This window comes from Amblyraja radiata, chromosome 3 (genome assembly GCF_010909765.2).
Source record: "Amblyraja radiata isolate CabotCenter1 chromosome 3, sAmbRad1.1.pri, whole genome shotgun sequence".
In the NCBI taxonomy this organism is placed as follows: domain Eukaryota; kingdom Metazoa; phylum Chordata; class Chondrichthyes; order Rajiformes; family Rajidae; genus Amblyraja; species Amblyraja radiata.
Window position 1 is genome coordinate 104,390,156 of NC_045958.1, and position 18,444 is coordinate 104,408,599.

General features: G+C 49.7%; 1 protein-coding gene across 2 annotated transcripts in view; it reads right to left on the reverse strand.

Moving 5' to 3' along the window:
• Window positions 1–7,509, reverse strand: part of LOC116971361 (coiled-coil domain-containing protein 80-like) — a 28,278-nt gene extending 20,769 nt beyond the window's left edge. Inside the window, exons 1-2 of one of the 2 annotated variants that reach the window (XM_033018482.1) lie at window positions 6,457–7,509; window positions 5,425–6,411 (exon numbers count right to left, since the gene is read on the reverse strand). In XM_033018482.1, the coding sequence (XP_032874373.1) occupies window positions 5,425–6,411; window positions 6,457–7,428 (1,959 nt within the window). In that variant the 5' untranslated portion in view covers window positions 7,429–7,509. Of the gene's footprint in view, window positions 1–5,424 lie in introns of both variants that reach the window. The other variant, XM_033018481.1, reaches the window with a different exon arrangement.
• Window positions 7,510–18,444: the final 10,935 nt, after the last annotated feature.

Sequence of the window (18,444 nt, forward strand, 5' to 3'; positions counted from 1 at the left end):
TACAACTGCAGAAGAACCTATACTGAAAATGTATGATCATAGCTGATCATCCAGTATCAATACCCCGTTCCTGCTTTTTCCCCATATCCCTTGATTCCTTCAGCCCTAAGAGCTAAATCTAACTTTCTTGAATATATCCAGTGAATTGGCCTCCACTGCCTTCTGTGGCAGAGATTTCCCCAGATTCACAACTCTCTGGGTGAAAAAGACTTTCCTCATCTCAGTCCTAAATGACCTATCCCTTATTCTTAAACTGTGATCCCTGGCTCTGGACTCCCCCGACATCGGGAACGTGTTTCCTGCATCTAGCCTGTCCAATTTCCCTCTCATCCTTCTAAACTCCAGTGAATATAAGCCAAGTCCTGGGAGGGATAAACTAAATTAATCTAAAGCATGATTCTGTGCTCTGTAACTCTATGATTCTATGTTCTATGATTATTACTATACCCATTTAGGTTGAAGTTTATTCTTGTCATGTGTACAGCGAGAAGCTTTGTTTTGCACGCTATCCAAACAGATCAGATAATACCATGCATAAATACAATCGTCAAACTCAAGTACAATAGGTAGAGCAAAGGGGAAGATACAGAGTGCAGAATATAGTTCTCAGCATTGTAGCGCATCAGTCCAGTTCAGTCGTGTACCGAGGTACAGTGAAAAGCTTTTGTTGCCTGCTATCCAGTCCAAAGTCCGCAATGGGGTAGAGGTGAATCGGACAGTACCCTAGCTTATGGAAGGACCGTTCAGAAGCCTGATAATACTACACACAATACCATCAAGTCAAACTCACGTACAATAGGTCTTCTTCTTCTTGCGTATGGCGTGCACAGCCTGAAGTTGCAGGACAACTTGAGTACAATAGGTAGAGCAAAGGGAAAGATACAGAGACGTGGTACATGAAAGAATTGCAGATGGTGGTTTACACTGAAGGTAGACACAAAATGCTGGAGTAACTCAGCGGGTCAGGCAGCATCTCTGGAGTAAAAGAATGGGCGACATGTTGGGTCGGAACCCTCTTTCAGACTGAAAGTAGAGAGGAGAACTTCTTCAAAGTAGGCATGCCTTGAGGAGATTTTGCAGTGGAGCAGACAAAATGTGTAGGAAGGAACAGAGTACAGAATATAGTTCTCAGCATTGTAGCGCATCAGTTCCAGAGACAAAGTCCAATGTCCATAATGGGGAAGAGGTGAATCGGACAGCACCCTAGTTTATGGAAGGACCGTTCAGAAGCCTGATAACAGAGGGGAAGACGCTGTTCCTGAGTCTGGTGGTGCGCGCTTTCAAGCTTCTGTACCTCTGCCAGACGGGAGCGGGGGTGGGACAGGGACAAGTCTTTGATTATGTTGGCTGCTTTCCCGAGGCAGCGTGAAATGTAGATTGAGTCGATGGTGGGGAGTGTGGTCTGTGTGATGGACTGGGCTACATCTACAATGGTGGGGAGTGTGGTCTGTGTGATGGACTGGGCTACATCTACAATGGTGGGGAGTGTGGTCTGTGTGATGGACTGGGCTACATCTACAATGGTGGGGAGTGTGGTCTGTGTGATGGACTGGGCTACATCCACAACTCTCTGTAATTTATTGTGGTTTTGGGCAGAGCTGTTCCCAAACCAAGGGCGGCACAGTGACGCAGTGGTAAAGTTGCTGCCTCACAGCACCAGAGGCCCGGGTTCGATCCCGACAACGGGTGCTGTCTATACAGAGTTTGCTCGTTCTCCCTGTGACCGCGTGGGTTTTCTCCGGGTGCTCAGATTTCCCCAATGATGTGCAGGTTTGTAAGTCTATTGGCCTCTGTAGATTGTCGCTTGTGTGTGGGATAGAACTAGCGTATGGAGATCGGTAGTCAGGCAGACTCGGTGGGCTGAAGGGCCTTTTTCGACACTGCATCTCCAAAGACTAAAGTCAAACTGTGAAGCAACTCATAAAATGTTATCCGCACAAGTCACCTATCAGTCAAAGCACTTGCCCTGTTCAATGTGTGAAGGGGTGGTAGAGTGAAAACTACCAGAGTGATGGGTTAATAGAAGTGGTCCACACAATGGCCACCTCAGTCAGTCTGATCACTGCAGTAGTACAATACAACAGAGTGGTTTGCTAACTCGCTTCAGAGACGGATTAGGGCAACCTCTTCAGGGTGAGAAAGTAGTCACCTCTCAGCCCAGGCCAGGAACATAGAACGGTACAGCACAGGAACAGGCCCTTCAGCCCACAATGTTCCTGTTGAACATGATGCCAAGTTAAACTAATCTCTTCAGCCTGCACGTGATCCACATCCGTCCATTCCCTGCATATCCATCATGTGCCTGTCTAAAAGCCTCTTAAACACTACTATCGTATCTGCCTCCACCACCACCCCTGGCAGCGCGTTCCAGGCACCCACCACCCTCTGTGTAAATAAACCTTCCCCGTACATCTCCTTTAAACTTTGCCCCTCTCACCTTAAAGTTATGTTCTCCAGTATCTGACATTTCCACCCTGAGAAAAAGGTTCTGACTGTCTAACCCATCTATGCCTCTCATATTTTGATATACTCATATCAGGGTCTCCCCACAGCTTGCTCGTTCAAGAGACAACATTCCAAGTTTGACCCACGGTTTGAAGGAGAGCCCTGACCAGAAACATCACCTATCCATGTTCTCCAGAGATGCTGCCTGACCCACTGAGTTACTCCAGCACTCTGTGAAACGTCGCCTATCCATGTTCTCCACAGATGCTGCCTGACCCGCTGAGTTACTCCAGCACTCTGTGAAACGTCGCCTATCCATGTTCTCCACAGATGCTGCCTGACCCGCTGAGTTACTTCAGCACTCTGTGAAACGTCACCTATTTCCTTCGCTCCATAGATGCTGAGTTTCTCCAGCATTTTTGTCTACAGCTGAGTTACTTCAGCATTCTTAGTATCTAAGTCTATCCTACCTGTCCTTATACCTAATGATTGAGATTTTGTTTTGATTACACTATGTGCTTCAGTTTTGCACTATTACGGTCTAGTTACCACCTTCATGCTGATTATTAATTTATTGTATTATTGGTTACTTTATATTTATCTGTTAAATTGCGTTAATGGGCTTGTAAAGCTGCAGCAAGGGGGGCACGGTGGAGCAGCGGGTAGAGCTGCTGCCTTACAGCGCCAGAGACCCGGGTTCCAACCTAATTACGGGGGCTGACTGTACAGAGTTGGTACGTTCTCCCCGTGACCACGAGGGTTTCCTCTGGATGCTCCAGTTTCCTCCCACATCAGATATATTTCCTCTCTAGCTTCCAACATTGTCCTAGGACATATCTGAGCTATAGGGTGAGGTTGAGCCGGATAGGACATTTTTTCCTTGAAGCGCTGGAGGATGAGGGGTGGTCTTAGTTTAATTTAGAGATACAGCGCGCAAAAAGGCCCTTCGGCCCACCGGGTCCGCGCCGACCAACGATCCCCACACATTAACACTATCCTAAGGACGATTTTTACATTTACCAAGCTGATTAACCTACAAACCTGAAGGTAGACAAAAATGCGGGAGAAACTCAGCAGGTGAGGCAGCATCCTATGGAGCGAAGGAATAGGTGACGTTTTGGATCCAGACCCTTTTTCAGACTGATGTGGGGGTGGGGGGGGGGGGACGGGAAGAAGAAAGGAAGAGGCGGAGACAGTGGGCTGTGGGAGAGCTGGGAAGGAGGGAGAAAGCAAGAACTACCTGAAAGTCAACGTTCATACCACTGGGGTGTAAACTACCCAAACTAAATATGAGGTGCTGCTCCTCCGATTTGTGGTGGGACTCACTCTGGCCATGGAGGAGGCCCAGGACAGAAAGGTCAGATATGGAATGGGAGGGGGAGTTGTAGTGCTGAGCTACTGGGAGATCAGGTTGGTTATTGCGAACCGAGCGGAGGTGTTGGGTGAAGCGATCGCCAAGCCTACGCTTGGTCTCACCGATGTAGAGCAGCTGACATCTAGAGCAGCAGATGCAATAGATGAGGTTGGAGAAGGTGCAGGTGAACCTCTGCCTCACCTGGAAAGACTGCTTGGCTCCTTGGATGGAGTCAAGGGGGGAGGTAAAGCAACAAGTGTAGCATTTCTTGCAGTTGCAAGGGAAAGTGCTAGGAGAGTGGGTGTTTTTTGTGGGACGGGACGAATTGACCAGGGAGTTACGGAGGGAGCGGTCTCTGCGGAAAGCCGAAAGGGGAGGAGATGGGAAGATATGGCCAGTGGTGGGATTCCGTTGGAGGTGGCGAACGATTTTTTTCCAGCATCTGTAGTTCTTTCTTAACCATAACCTACAAACCTGTATGTCTTTGGAGTGTGGGAGGAAACTGAAGATCTCAGAGAAAACCCACGCAGGGAAGAATGTACAAACTCCGTACAGACAGCACCCATAGTCGGGATCGAACCCGGGTCTCCGGCGATGCAAGCGCTGTAAGGCATGCAACTCTACCGCTGCACCACCGTGACCGTCTTATTGAGGTGTGACTCTCCGTCCACGTGGGTTTTCTCCGGGTACTCCGGTTTCCTCCCACATCCCAAAGGCCTGTGGGTTTGTGGGTTAATTGGCCTCTGTAAATTGCCCCTGGTGTGAACGGGTGATTGTTGGTCAGCACGGACTCGGTGGGGGAAAAAAGGGCCTGTTTCCCTTTATCTCCAAAAGTAAAACTAAAAAGTAAGGTATTTTAGTTTAGGTTAGTTTAGTTTTTTATTGTCACGTGCACCAAGGTACAGTGAAAAGCTTTTGTTGCGTGCTGAATGTCAGCGGAAATACTATACACAATTACAATCAAGCTGTCCACAGTGTACAGATACAGGATAAAGGGAATCTCCCAACCATTGCTTCTATCTCAAGAACAGCATGATCCCAGCAGGGCTCCTGTAAACGTATTTTAAGGTACGATGAACGTTTGACGGCACTGGGCCTGTACTCGCTGGAGTTTAGAAGAGCGGGGACCTCATTGAAACTTACCGAATAGTGAAAGGCCTGGATAGAGTGGATGTGGAGAGGATGTTTCCACTCGTGGGAGAGTCTAGGACCAGAGGGCATAGTGAAGTATGACCAGAGGGCATAACCTCAGAATAAAAGGACGTATCTTTAGAAATGACGTGAGGGGGGATTTCTTTAGTTAGAGGGTGGTGAATCTGTGGAATTATTTGCCACAGAAGGCTGTGGAGGCCAAGTCAATGGATATTTTTAAGGAGAGATTGACAGATTCTTGATTAGTGCGGGTGTCAGGGGTTATGGGGAGAAGACAAGAGGATGGGGTTGGGAGGGAGAGATAGATCAGCCATGATTGAATGGCGGAGCAGACTCAATGGGCAAAATGGCCTAATTCTACTCCAATGTCTTATGGACCTATCAAGGGTATATCATCGTCCCGTCTGCGATGCAGGTGACAATGGAACACTCTTGGCCTGGGTTAAGCCCATGCCCTCATCCTGTCTACTCACCAAGAGCCTCCGCTTGTTGAGGAACTGCTGCAGGAACAGCTGGCTGCCGGACTGCTCGTCCCCCCTGGCTCCTTGCTTCTTGTTCTTGTTCCTGTTCTTGCGGTTCCTCCTGTTCTTCCTTCCCTTGCCCCTGGAGCCCTTGCCCGAGTTCTCCCTGTCTTTCCTCCCCGCCTTCTTGGCCTTGCCTGGGGCAGGCGACGCGGTGGCCACGCCAGGCGCCCTTCCTTCTGGCCCACGCTGGCCACCGCCTCCCTCCTCCCGGGTGGAGTGGGGGGTGGTGGGTTCGGGAGGGTGGGTCTGCCCCTTCCTCGTTCGGGGGGTGTCGAGACCAGAAGCCAACGTTGGTGATACCTCCTGTGGTTCCCTGGTCCAGTCTCCCTCTCCCAGGTGAGGCAGAGGACCCACGGACACCGTAGTCCATCCGTCATGGTCGCCCTGGGATCGTGCTGTGCCTGAGCTGGAATCCAGGGTCGTGACCTCCTCAGGGTTGACCGGCTGACCGGATGATGATGAAGGGGTGGCGGTGTGGGGAGGCTGAGAGACCGCTCCAGAGAGGTCAATGGAAGCCCCCATGGGTGCCACGGTCGGAGGTCCAGAGGAGAAGTTCCGGTGAGGTCCTACCTGGAACACTTGACCACCGGGCCTGCGCTGGAGGGGGTGCCTGGAGTTGACCGCCATCATCTGCCGCACCTTCTGCTTGATCTGGCCCATCAGATGATCCACCATCTCCCGTCCCTTGACGTTCACTGGGCTCCTGGGTGCCTTGGCCTTCCTCTCCCCATCCGAGCCCCGGGTTGAGGTCAAAGCATTCCTCTTGCCCGGCACCGCCTCTCCGGACTTCTCCGGGAATCGGCGGCTGGAAGATCTGAAGGGATTCCGAGAATTGGGAGAGCCTGGTCTGTACCTCGGGTTGGCTGGAGAACCTTTGCGAACAGTCCTGATGCCTGAACGGTTGGGCATAGTCCGATGGGAGGCGGTCCTATTGACCAGAGATCTGTTGGCCATGGTCCCAATGGACATGGTCCTATTGACCAGAGATCTGTTGGCCATGGTCCCAATGGACTTGGTCCTGTTGAGTGGAGACCTGTTGAACATGGTCCCAATGGAGGTCGTCCGATTAGCCAGTTTCCTCCTAGCGTGGACCTGTCCTGAGATCCTCCCGGCCCGGGACCCCTTGCATTTCAGCTTCTGCGCCCTCCGGGTCATGCTCTCCAGCTTCCTGAGGGGCATTTGATCAACCGCCTCCATCACCGCCTCCACCCTCACCGCGTAAGGGAAGCGCTCGTAGACGTGTAGAGACTTCCTCAAGAGGACCATGCCGAACTGGGAGGCCTCCAGGGAGAGCTTGCGGGTGACCTGCTCCACCTCCTCCGGCCCCAGCTTCTCCTCCAAGACCTTGCCTTCCTTGGACACCCTCAACAACTTGCCCTGCGTTGGCCGGGTGCCTTGGAAGAGGACCATCACCAGGAGATCCCTCAAGGCCAAATCGCATCTCAACGCCCCCTTGCCCAGGTCTACCTGCCTCTCCATCAGCCGGTAGGACGTGTCCAGAGGTCCCGGCGCGGAGATGACCAGCAGCCGAGACTTGCCGAAGTGCCGGCCGAGGGGTCCTGAGGAGGCGGCCGGGGAGTTGAGCGCCGCCGCCAGAGTGTCCTTGGAGCCGGGCGAGGGCACCGAGCCGTCTCCTGAGCCAGCCCGGAGAGCGGAGACCAAGAGAAGGCAAGTGGTGAGCGGGCGGCAGCCGGCTCCCATCTCTGCTGTCGCTACATGCAGAGACAGACAGAGAGAGACAGACAGAGAGAGAGAGAGGGCGAGCGCCGAGTAAAAGTTTAGTGCAAGAAATTCCAGCCCACAATCCAGAGAGAGGAAAAAAAAAATCTCAGCCACAGCCTTAGAACAAACGCTTGCAATCTGGGTCAACGATTGCAGAGTGTATGTGTGTGTGTGTGTGGAATGTAATACATTTACCAGCTGCCTTCCAGGTGTCACGGCAGCATTGTACATTTGAAATGTAAACACACGGACGCTAAACAAAACTCGACCCCCCTCCCCACTAAAAAAAAACCCCACCCTCCGGGTTATGCATAGAAACTTTTGCCCAAAATAGCCACGTGTGCTCTCAAGCCCAGCCTGACTCACACCATCCCCCCGAGGGACTCCTGCCTTCGCAAGCTGTCAGACTAAATCGAATTGGAGTCATTGTATTTGGAACTTATCTGATCTCCTCCGGCAGCTCGTTCCACACGCCCACCACCCTTTGTGTAAAAAAAGTTCCTATTAAATCTTACCACCCCCCTCACCTTAAACCTATGGTTATCCATTCACCAACTCTGGGTGAAATATTGTGCATTTACCATATCTATTCCCCTCATGATCTTATACACCTCTAGAAGATCACTCCTCATTCTGCACTCCTTTATTCTCCTCATTAAAGTCCCAACCTGCCCAACCTCTCCCCCATAGCTCAGACCCCCCCCCCCGTTTGATTTTAGCTCAAGCATCTGTGGTATTTTGGTATTCACAGCCAATTAAATACATTTTAGGATTTTGTTGTAGTGTAGGAAGTTTAGTTTAGTTCATTGTAACGTCTGCCGTGCTGTCTGTACGGAGTTTGTACGTTCTCCCTGTGACCGCGTGGGTTTTCTCCGGGTGCTCTGGTTTCCTCCCGCATTCCAAAGACGTGCGGGTTTGTGGGTTAATTGGCTTCTGTAAATTGTCCCCACAGTATAGGATAGAACTGGTGTACGGGTGAGCGCTGGTCGGCGTGGGCTTGGTGGACAGAATGGCCTGTTTCCACGCTCTATCTCTAAACTAAAATAAACAAAATCAAGCCGCTCACAGTGTACAGATACAGGATAAAGGGAATAACATTTAATGGAAGATAAAGTCCGTGAGTGGCAGCCTCTTTATTTCAGGTTTTGATCATCTGCAGTTTGCTAGATTATCATTTATTGATCTCTGACTTCACCGAGGGCAGTCTCTCAGTCTGAAGAAGGGTCCTGACCCGAAACGTCAACTGACCATTACCCTTCCACAGATGTTGCCTGATGCACTGAGTTCTTCCGGTGCTCTGTGTTTTGCTCAAGATTCCAGCATCTGCAGTCACGTGTGTCTCTCCAGTTTAAATACTGGCTGGGTTAAAACAGAGAGAAAGGAAGATCTGGGGACACAAGATGGTGGAATCTGGAGCCAAACACAAAATGGTGAGGGAACTCAGCAGGTCAGGTAGCATCTGTGGAGAGGAATGAACGGATGATGTTTCTGGGCCAGGACCTGGATGGTGATGAGCTGCCAGAGGAGGTAGTTGAGGCAGTGACTATCGTAATTTTAAAGAAGTAATTAGACATGTACATGGATAGGACAGGTTTAGAGGGATATGGGACATAAGCAAGCAAATTGGACTAATATAGATGGGGTATGTAGGTTCGTGGGGGCAAGTTGGGCTGAAGGGCCTGTTTCCACGCTGTATCACTCTAGGACCCTTTTTCAGAGTGATGAATTAGAGAGAAAACTGGCACAGAGAGAGAGGGCCCATTTCTCTTCTATTCCACCCAAAATTTCTTCTGTCCGTTTCCTTTCACAGATGCTGCCTGACCCACTGAGTTCCTCTGGATCCTGGGATTCAGACTCAGGATGTGAAATTTTCCCAAAGCTTCTGCACTAGGTTTAACCCCAGCTGGAAATGCTCCTATCAAAGAAACGAAAATAACATTTTGTTGGTATGGATTATGAATACCAGATGACCCAGCATGAATTCAGACTGGGCATCCATCCAACCTAAGCATTGAGATAATGCTACTCACCCGCCTGCTTGCGGAGTTGGCAATGGATTTGGAACATTAAAAATGCCTGTCCTGTAAGTAAGTAAGTAAGTAAGTTTATTGGCCAAGTATTCACATACAAGGAATTTGCCTTGGTGCTCCGCCCACAAGTGACAACATGACATACAGTGACAGTTACGAATGACTCTGAAAACACTAAACATTAATAATAATAAGACATTAATGATAAAACACCATTGATCAAGCATGTGAACAACAAAATACCAGATAAAAGGGAGGCTACAGATTTTTGGCTGTTGAGTAGCGCAACTACTCGTGGATAAAAACAGTTGTTATGTCTGGCTGTGGCAGCTTTGGCAGTCCAGAGTCGCCTTCCAGAGGGAAGTGATTCAAAGAGTTTGTTGCCAGGGTGAGAGGGGTCAGAGATGATCTTGCCCGCTCGCTTCCTGGCAGTGTACAGTTCATCAATGGAGGGAAGGTTGCAGCCAATAACCTTCTCTGCTGATCGGTCGATTCGCTGCAGCCTCCAGGTGTCGTGCTTGGTGGCTAAGCCAAACCAGACCATGATGGAGAAAGTGAGAACAGACTCTACGATTGCCATGTAGAATTGGACCATCATGGCCTGTGGCAGATTGTGCTTCCTCAGCTGCCGCAGGAAGTACATCCTCTGTTGGGCCTTTTTTACTGTGGAGTCGATGGCAGCCCCCCACTTAGGGTCCTTGGAGATGATGGTTCCCAGGAACTTAAAAGACTCCACAGATGTGACTGTGGTGTTGTTGATGGTGAGTGGGGGGAGAGGAGGGGGAGCTCTCCTAAAGCCTACAATCAATTCCACTATCTTAAGAGCATTGAGCTCTAGGTTGTTGCTACGGCACCAGGACGCCAGATGTGGCACTTCCAGTCTGTAGGCAGATTCCTCCCCATCCTGGATCAGGATGGGGAGGAATAGATTGGGTAGACGCACAGGGACAGGGTTGTGTCGCCTGCAAACTTGAGAAGCTTGACAGAGGAGTCAGTGGAGGTGCAGTCATTGGTGTAGAAAGAGTCGAGGTGAGGAGAGAGTACGCAGCCTTGCGGTACTCCTATGCTGAGTGTTTGCGGGTCCGAGATGTACTTTCCCAGCCTCACATGCTACTTCATGTCTGTCAGGAAGCTGGTGATCCACCAACAGAGGGGTTCAGGCACAGTCAACTCGGAAAGTTTGGAGTGTAGTAGCTCTGGCACAATGGTGTTGAATGCAGAGCTAAAATCAACAAACAGGATCCTCTGGCGATCTAGGTGCTGGAGGATGAAGTGTAGGCGCAGGTTGACTGCATCATCCACAGATCTATTGTCCCAATATGTAAACTGCATAGGATCCAGCAGGGAGTTTGTGATATTTTTCAGCTTGGCCAGTACAAGCTTTTCGAGTGTCTTCATGACTACAGAGGTCAGTGCGACAGGCCTGTAGTCATTAAGACCAGTAATCCTTGCCTTTTTGGGTACAGGGACAATAGTGGAGACTTTGAAGCAGGCAGGGACAGTACATGTTTGCAGGGTCAGTATAAAGCATTGTGATGGTCAGTATAAAGCATTTATCCTCAACAGTCATAATTGTCATCACGTGAAAGAACTTCTCATCCCGACCTACAACCGTGGCATCCATGTGGGCTTCCATTGACCTCTCTGGAGCAGAAGACATTTTCCAGAACTCTAGAGTCCTGAGCTACAGGGAGAGGTGGAACAGGCTCGGACTCTATTCAATGGAGAGCAGGAGGATGAGGGGTGATCATATAGAGGTGTATAAAACCATGAGAGGAATAGATTGGGTAGACTTATAATTGGGGCGGCAGGATGGCAGAGTTGCTGGCTTACAGTGTCAACGACCCAGGTTCAAACATGACCACGGGTGCTGTCTGCATGGATTTACGAGGATGTTGCCAGGACTCGAAGGCCTGAGCTACAGGGATAGGTTGAGCAGGCTGGGACTCCCTGGGGTGCGGGATGAGGGGTGATCTTATTGAGGTGTACAAAATCATGAGAGGAATAGATTGGGTAGACGCACAGAGTCTCTTGCCCAGAGTTGGGGAATTGAGAACCAGAGGACATAGGTTTAAGGTGAAGGGGAAAGATTTAATAGGAATCTGAGGGGTAACTTTCTCCACACAATGGGTGGTGGGTGTACGCAATGAGCTGCCAGAGGAGGTAGTTGAGACAGGACCTACCGCAATGTTGAAGAAACAATTAGACAGGTATATGAATAGGATAGGTTTGGAGGGATATGGGCCAAATGAAGGCAGGTGGGATTAGTGTAGATGAGACATGTTGGTTGGTTGGTTGGGTCAAAGGGCCTGTTTCAACGCTTTGTAACTCTATGACATTTCTTTAGACTTCAGACTGTAGCGAGTGTGAAAACAGGCCCATCAGCCCATCGAGTGCGCACTGACAGCAATCGCCCCGTACACCAGCACTATCCTACATTACGGGGTTTACAATTTACAATTTTTACCGAAGCCAATTAACCTAAAATACCTGCAAGTCTTTGGAGTGGGGAAGGAAACCGAAGCACCTGGGGAAATCCACGTGGTCACAGCAACTCCACCTCTGCCTTGAGAGTGTCCAAAGCAATTGACTCCATTTACACTTCACGCTGCCTCGGGAAAGCAGCCAACATAATCAAAGACTTGTCCCGGTCAATCCTTCTTCTCCGTGCTCCTGTCCGGCAGAAAGTACAGAAGTTTGAAAGTGCGCATCACCAGACTCAGGAACAGCTTCTCCCTCTCTGTTATCAGGCTTCTGAACAGTCCTTCCGTAAGCTAGGGTGCTGTCCGATTCACCTCTACCCCATTGCGGACATTGGACTTTGTCTCTGAAACTGATGCGCTACAATGCTGAGAACTATATTCAGCACTCTGTATCTTCCCCTTTGCTCTACCTATTGTACTTGAGTTTGACTTGATTGTATTTATGCATATTATTGCTTGATCTGTTAGGATAGCATGCACAACAAAGCTTTTCACTGTATCGTGGTACATGCTCCTGGACTCGCCCCACAGAACTCCCAGGTGTCTGCGGAGAAGCTGGGCGACGAGGCCTGTCTGGGCCGAAGGAGCCTCAGCGGCAATGGGAGCCTCGGCGGCAGCATGAGCCTCGACGTGGGGCCTCAGTGGCACTGGGAGCCTGGGTGGCGTTGGGGTCTTGCGATCAGTGGTCGATGAGCGTGAAGAGGGAGAGGAAGACAATGGGGACCCGGGGACCGCTGTGAGGGACGGGGGAGAACAAAGGCGAACCTGGTGTGGGGGACTCTTGTTTAGAATCCTCTGCCCAGAGGATAAGTCTGTGTTTGTTTGTTTGTTTGTCTGTTCATTCGCCAGTATAAAATGGCGGCGCTGTAATGGTGGCGGTCCCTGCAGTTCGTCTGTCCTTTTAAAAAATATTTGTCCCATTTGCTGTGGTTTTTAATATTATTTTTAATATTGTTTTTAACTGTGTATATGTGGGCGGCGGGAGGGAAACTTTTAATCTCTTCCCTGCACGGGAGACCCGACCTTTTCCCGTTGTCTTTGGGGCCTAGCACCGTGGAGAGACCTCCAGCCGGAACGACCAGAAGACTCCAGTTGCGGAGCCTGCGGACTTGCCATCGTGGAGCTGGCCGGCCTCGGAGCGTGGGGAGCTGTGGTGCGACCAGACTTCAGAGCTTCGGAGGCTCCAGCCGCAGGCCCGGTGGACGGTGACATCGGGAGCTCGCGGGTCCCAGGTGGGAGACCGCTCTTCGGAGCTCCCACAGCGGCAGCTTCTCCTGCCCGAGTTGCGAGGCTGAAAACCGCCCGGAGCGGGACCTGACATCGCCCAGCGCGGCTTTAACGGCCGCGGGACTTGCCATTGCCCGCAGGGGGCTCCAACGTTAAGACCCGGAGCAGGGCCTTACATCACCGGCACAGCCTAAACGGCCGTGGGACTTATCATCACCCGCCGGGGGCTTTAACATCGGGAGAGGGTGGAGAGCAGGGGAGAGACAAGACTTTGCCTTCCATCACAGTAAGGAGGAAATTCACTGTGATGGATGTCTGTGTGAATTGAGTTGGTTGTGTGGCTTGTATAATTGTTTCTTTTTGTTGTATGGCTGCAGAAACCAAAGTTCCTAACGGAAAAATAAAGTTCATTGTATTGTATTGTATCATTCAGGTGTGAAGGCGCTGTGAACAAGGCAGCCAGACAACACTCGCTTGTCTTTTTCTTTTTGATTTCACTTTTAAGTTACTTTGAATTTCATTTTAATTTCATGTTTTCGTGCACCTTGTGTGTTGTGGATGTCGGCAGACCAATTTCTCCACGGGGATGAATAACGTTCTATTGTATCGCATCGTAATAAACACTGAAGAGGCAACAAAAAAGCATTTTACTGTGACGATAAAATAAACTAAACTATAAAATCCTCCTGATCAGTCTGAAGAAGGGTTTCGGCCCGAAACGTCGCCTATTTCCTTCGCTCCATAGATGCTGCTGCACCCGCTGAGTTTCTCCAGCATTTTTGTGTACCTTATAAAATCCTCTCTGCTACGGGTTGCAATGAAAGACGAGCGGTGGCCAAGATACACTCATCAGCATGCAGGCTGAGCAGTGAATAAAATCTTCCTCTGTGTCTAATTAATTCCAATGAGACGTCCTTGCTGAGAGTGCAATCCAGGCCGCTGTGCAGAACCTCATCTACAAAGGGCCAAACCCTTGACAGTTCAGCACTCACATAGCATTGACTGGGAATCTTAGACTGGATATGCTGTTGATGTTTAGTTTAAATTAGAATAGAATAGAATGCCTTTTATTGTCATGCAAACAGACAAGGTTTGAACGAAATTTCATTCCTACAGTCATGACATTACAAAAAAAAACAAGACCCACACTTAACACAATTTACACAAACATCCATCACAGTGAATCTCCAACACCTCCTCACTGCAATGGAAGGCAAGTCTTATCTCTTCCCTTTGTTCTTCTCCCGCGGTCCAGCAGTCCAACTGCAGCGTCGAGGCGACTGGGGCTCACGATGTTTAAGCCCCCTGGCGGGTGATGGTAAGTCCCGCGGCCGTTTAAGCCGCGCTGGCCGATGTTAGGCCCCGCTCCGAGTCATTTAAATCCCGCGATTCCGGCGGGAGAAGTTTCCGGTACGGCAGCTCCGAAAAGCGGTCTCCTACCAGGGACCTGCGAGCTCCCGATGTTCCTGTCCACCGGGCCTGCAGCCGGAGCCTCCGAAGTCGGGTTGCAGCCACGCGCCACCACAGCTCTCCCCGCTTCGAAGTCGGCCAGCGAAGATGGCGAGTCCGCAGGCTCCGCGACTGGAGCCCTCAGGCTGGTTCCAGTTGGAGGCCGTCGCCGGCTCCAAAATGTTAGGCCCAACGACGCCGAAGACCCGACAGGGAAAAAGTCGTGTCCCCATACTGGGAAGAGATTAACGGTCCCCCCCCACCCCCCACATATACACAGCAAAAATTTAATAAAAATTAGAACCAAAAACATACATCTAACGGGACAAAAATTAAAAAAAAGACAGACGGACTGCAGTCGAGCCGCTGCCGTTAGGCACCGCCACTTCGCAAGTTAGTTTATTGTCATGTGTACCAAGGTACATGGAGTCATGGACGTTGACAGATGACCTGGAGTAAGTGATGTTGACTATTGACCCGAGGTCAGAGACATTGATTAAAAAAAAGAGGTACAGTAAAAAGCTCTTTCGTTGTGTGCTATCCAGTCAGCGGAAAGCTTATACATGATTACAATCGAGCCGTCCACAGTGTACAGATACAGGATAAAGGGAATAGTGTTTAGTGCAAGATAAAACCAGTAAAGTCCAGCTAAGATAGTCCGAGGGTCTTCAATGAGGTAGATGGGAGGTCAGGACCGCTCTATAGTTGTTGGTTGGATGGTTCAGTTGTCTGATAACAGTTGTGAATAAACTGTCCCTTAATCTGTAGGTGTGCGTTTTCACACTTCTGTACCTCTTGCCTGATGGGAGAGGAGAGAAGAGGGAGTTACCAGGGTGAGACTGGTCCTTGATGATGATGCTAGACAGGGAGACTAGTCTGAAGAAAGGTCCGGACCCAAAACGTCACCTATCCATGTTCTCCAGAGATGCTGCCTGACCCGCTGAGTTACTCCAGCACTCTGTGAAACGTCACCTATCCATGTTCTCCAGAGATGCTGCCTGACCTGCTGAGTTACTCCAGCACTCTGTGAAACGTCACCTATCCATGTTCTCCAGAGATGCTGCCTGACCCGCTGAGTTACTCAGGCACTCTGTTTCCTTTTGTAAACCGGCATCTGCAGCTTCCTGTTTCTACGTATTAATATTTCTGACGCACAATGTGTTATTATTTAGGGCTTTAAATAGGAGAGGAATTTTATTTTCTCCAGTTAATTTGTCTCTGTACTGTGCTAACTGTGCAGAGTTTGTATGTTCTCCCTGTGACCGCCGAGGTTTCTCCTGGGCGCTCCGTTTTCCTCCCACTACATGCAGGTCTGAGGTTTAAAACTGTGACCCTACAGAGTGTGGGGTTGAGGGGTAGAATCTGGGGAGTGCTGATACAATATGAAAGAGAATACAAGGAAATAAGTGGGGAGAATGGACTGCGTAGACATGATGGGCCAAATGGCCTCCTTCCGTACCGTAAGTAATAATGAGCTGAAGTGGTTGAGGCAGGTACGATAACAACATTTAAAAGAGACTCGGACAGGTATATGGATGGGAAAGGTTTAGAGAGATGTGGGCCAAATGCAGGTAAATGGGACAAGCTTGGTTGGGGGGCATCTTGGTCGACCTGGACGAGTTGGGCCGAAGGGCCTGTTTCCATTCTGTGTCTCTAAACATATTCAGCAGGTCAGACAGCATCTGTGAAAGGAAACGGACAGATGATATTTTGGGTGGAGTAATGGAGAAATGGGAACCCTCTGTGTCAGCTTTCTTTCCTCTTGTCCATCAGTCAGAAGAAGGGTAGAGTTGCCGCCTAACAGTGGCAGAGACCCGGGCTTGATTCTGACTACTGGTGCTGTCAGTACCGAGTTTGCACCTTCTCCCTGTGACCGCGTGGGTTTCTTCCGGGTGCTCTTACATTCTCTTACATTCCAAGTACGTGCAGGTTTGTAGGTTGGTTGGCTTTTGTGAATTGTGTGTAGGATAGAACTAGTGTACAGGGTAATAGCTACTTGGCATGGACTCAGTGGGTCGGAGGGTTATCTCTGTAGCTCCAAACTGAACTAAAGATACCCGATGGAGAAATCATCTCTGCACTCTATCCTACAGCATAGGATAAACTCAAAAACTCAACACAATACTCCAAATGTTGCCTTACCAACGTCTTGTACAACTCGCTTGTTTTAAACTCCATCTGCCACTTCTCTGCCCATGGTAGGTGGACATTAATTGCCTTACTGCTAAGGAGCACAGACAGCCGGTTTGTGCCACAGTCTAAGACTTAGTAGACTCTCGACTTTAAAAATGGTGGCAAAACATGGTGGTGCCTGCATGTATAAATATCCAATAATAATTTCACCATGCAGTCGCCCGTGACAAATAAAGCGCCATTGTGTAAGGATGATGGTTTAAATCGTAAATAGACACAAAAAGCTGTCTCAGGGCCACTGGAGAGAAGGAATGGGTGACGTTTCATGTCAAGACCCTTCTTCAGACCATCGAACCATTGGTTTCACAACACAATCATGGTCGCCCTAGTGCAGTGCTATTGTTTAATTTATTATTGTCATTTGTACCGAGGTACAGTGAAAATATTTTGTTTGCGTGCTATCTAGTCGGCAAAAAGACTTAATCAAAATGATTACATTTAAGCCGTCCACGGTGCAGATGCAGGATAAAGGGAATAACATTTAGTGCAACATAACGTCCAGTAAAGTCTGATTAAAGATAGTCTGAGGGTCTCCAATGAGGTAGATGGGAGGTCAGGACCGCTCTCTAGTTGGTTATAGGATGGTTCAGTTGCCTGATAACAGCTGGGAAGAAACTGTCCCTGAATCTGGAGGTGTGCGTTTTCACACTTCTGTACCTCTCACCTGATGGGAGAGGGGAGAAGAGGAGAATCTCCGCCCGGCGCAGCCTGGGGACTTCGGGAGCCGCGGACCCCGGTATGAAGCAGCTGATTTGGAGATCCAAGCCGCTGAGGTTGGCCTCCCCTTCTGATGTCGGAGTTCCAACATCCCGGCGAGCGGTGGGCTGCCCCTAGCGGCGACTGCGGGGGGCTCCGGAGGCCCCGACCACGGGTGAACATCAGAGGAAGATGACTGACTTTGGTGCCTTCCCTCACAGTGGGAAACCTTTGATTCTGCTGTGTGGGGATGTTTTATGTTGAACTCTATAATGTGTTGTGTTCTTTATTTTTATTGTATGGCTGTATGGTGATCGCATTTCACCGTGCCAACTGGTACATGTGACAAATAAATGTATCTTGTACATTGTCCCGTGGCTTGAAGAAGCAGGAGCTGAGTGAGAGTCCTTGCCCAAAGACTCGTCGGTTGGCGGGACCGGGAGGGAGCTGGAGAAGTCGGGTGTGAGGAGCGTGGGCCGGTGAACCAGGGTAAAAACCCCAGTACCTTCAGGGTCGGCTGCAGGAGGTGCCCCTGGGGACACAAAGATGGCTGGTCAAAGCGAGAAGAGGGACGTCGGTTTGTGAGGAAACTGTTCCAGTACATCAAGCGGGCCGACTGGACATTGAATAATAGTGCCAGAAAATGTGTATTATGCATGTGTAATATTTGCAACAATGAATTTCACTGCACATTACTCATACGAGCCGCTTCGGGACATTCACGAACTGCTACGGACCCTCTCTGAGTTTGAATCAGGGGAAAACTCGGGAGAACTCTTGATTTACCTCATATTGTGGGACAGGCCCTTGACTTTCCTTATTGCATTCATTCCTCCATTGTCAAGAGTGAGGCCAGACGCAAAGTGGAGGGACAGCACCAAATATTTTGCTTGGCTAGCTTGCAACCCAGCAGTATTGAACATTGAATTCTCTAATTTTAGCTAACTTCTATATATACTCCCCACCTCCACATTGCTCCACTAAGAGTTGGTTAACGTGTTCCACAGCAACTATGTATCCCTCTTGGGCTTACACAGCTCCGAGCCAACAATCGGCCTCTCAGGGAGCCTCCCTGCCTTGAATCAACATGCTGCAGTTGGCACATATCCCTTGATGTCCTTCCTATCCATATATCTCCCCAAATGTTTGAAAAGTCATATTTATAAAAT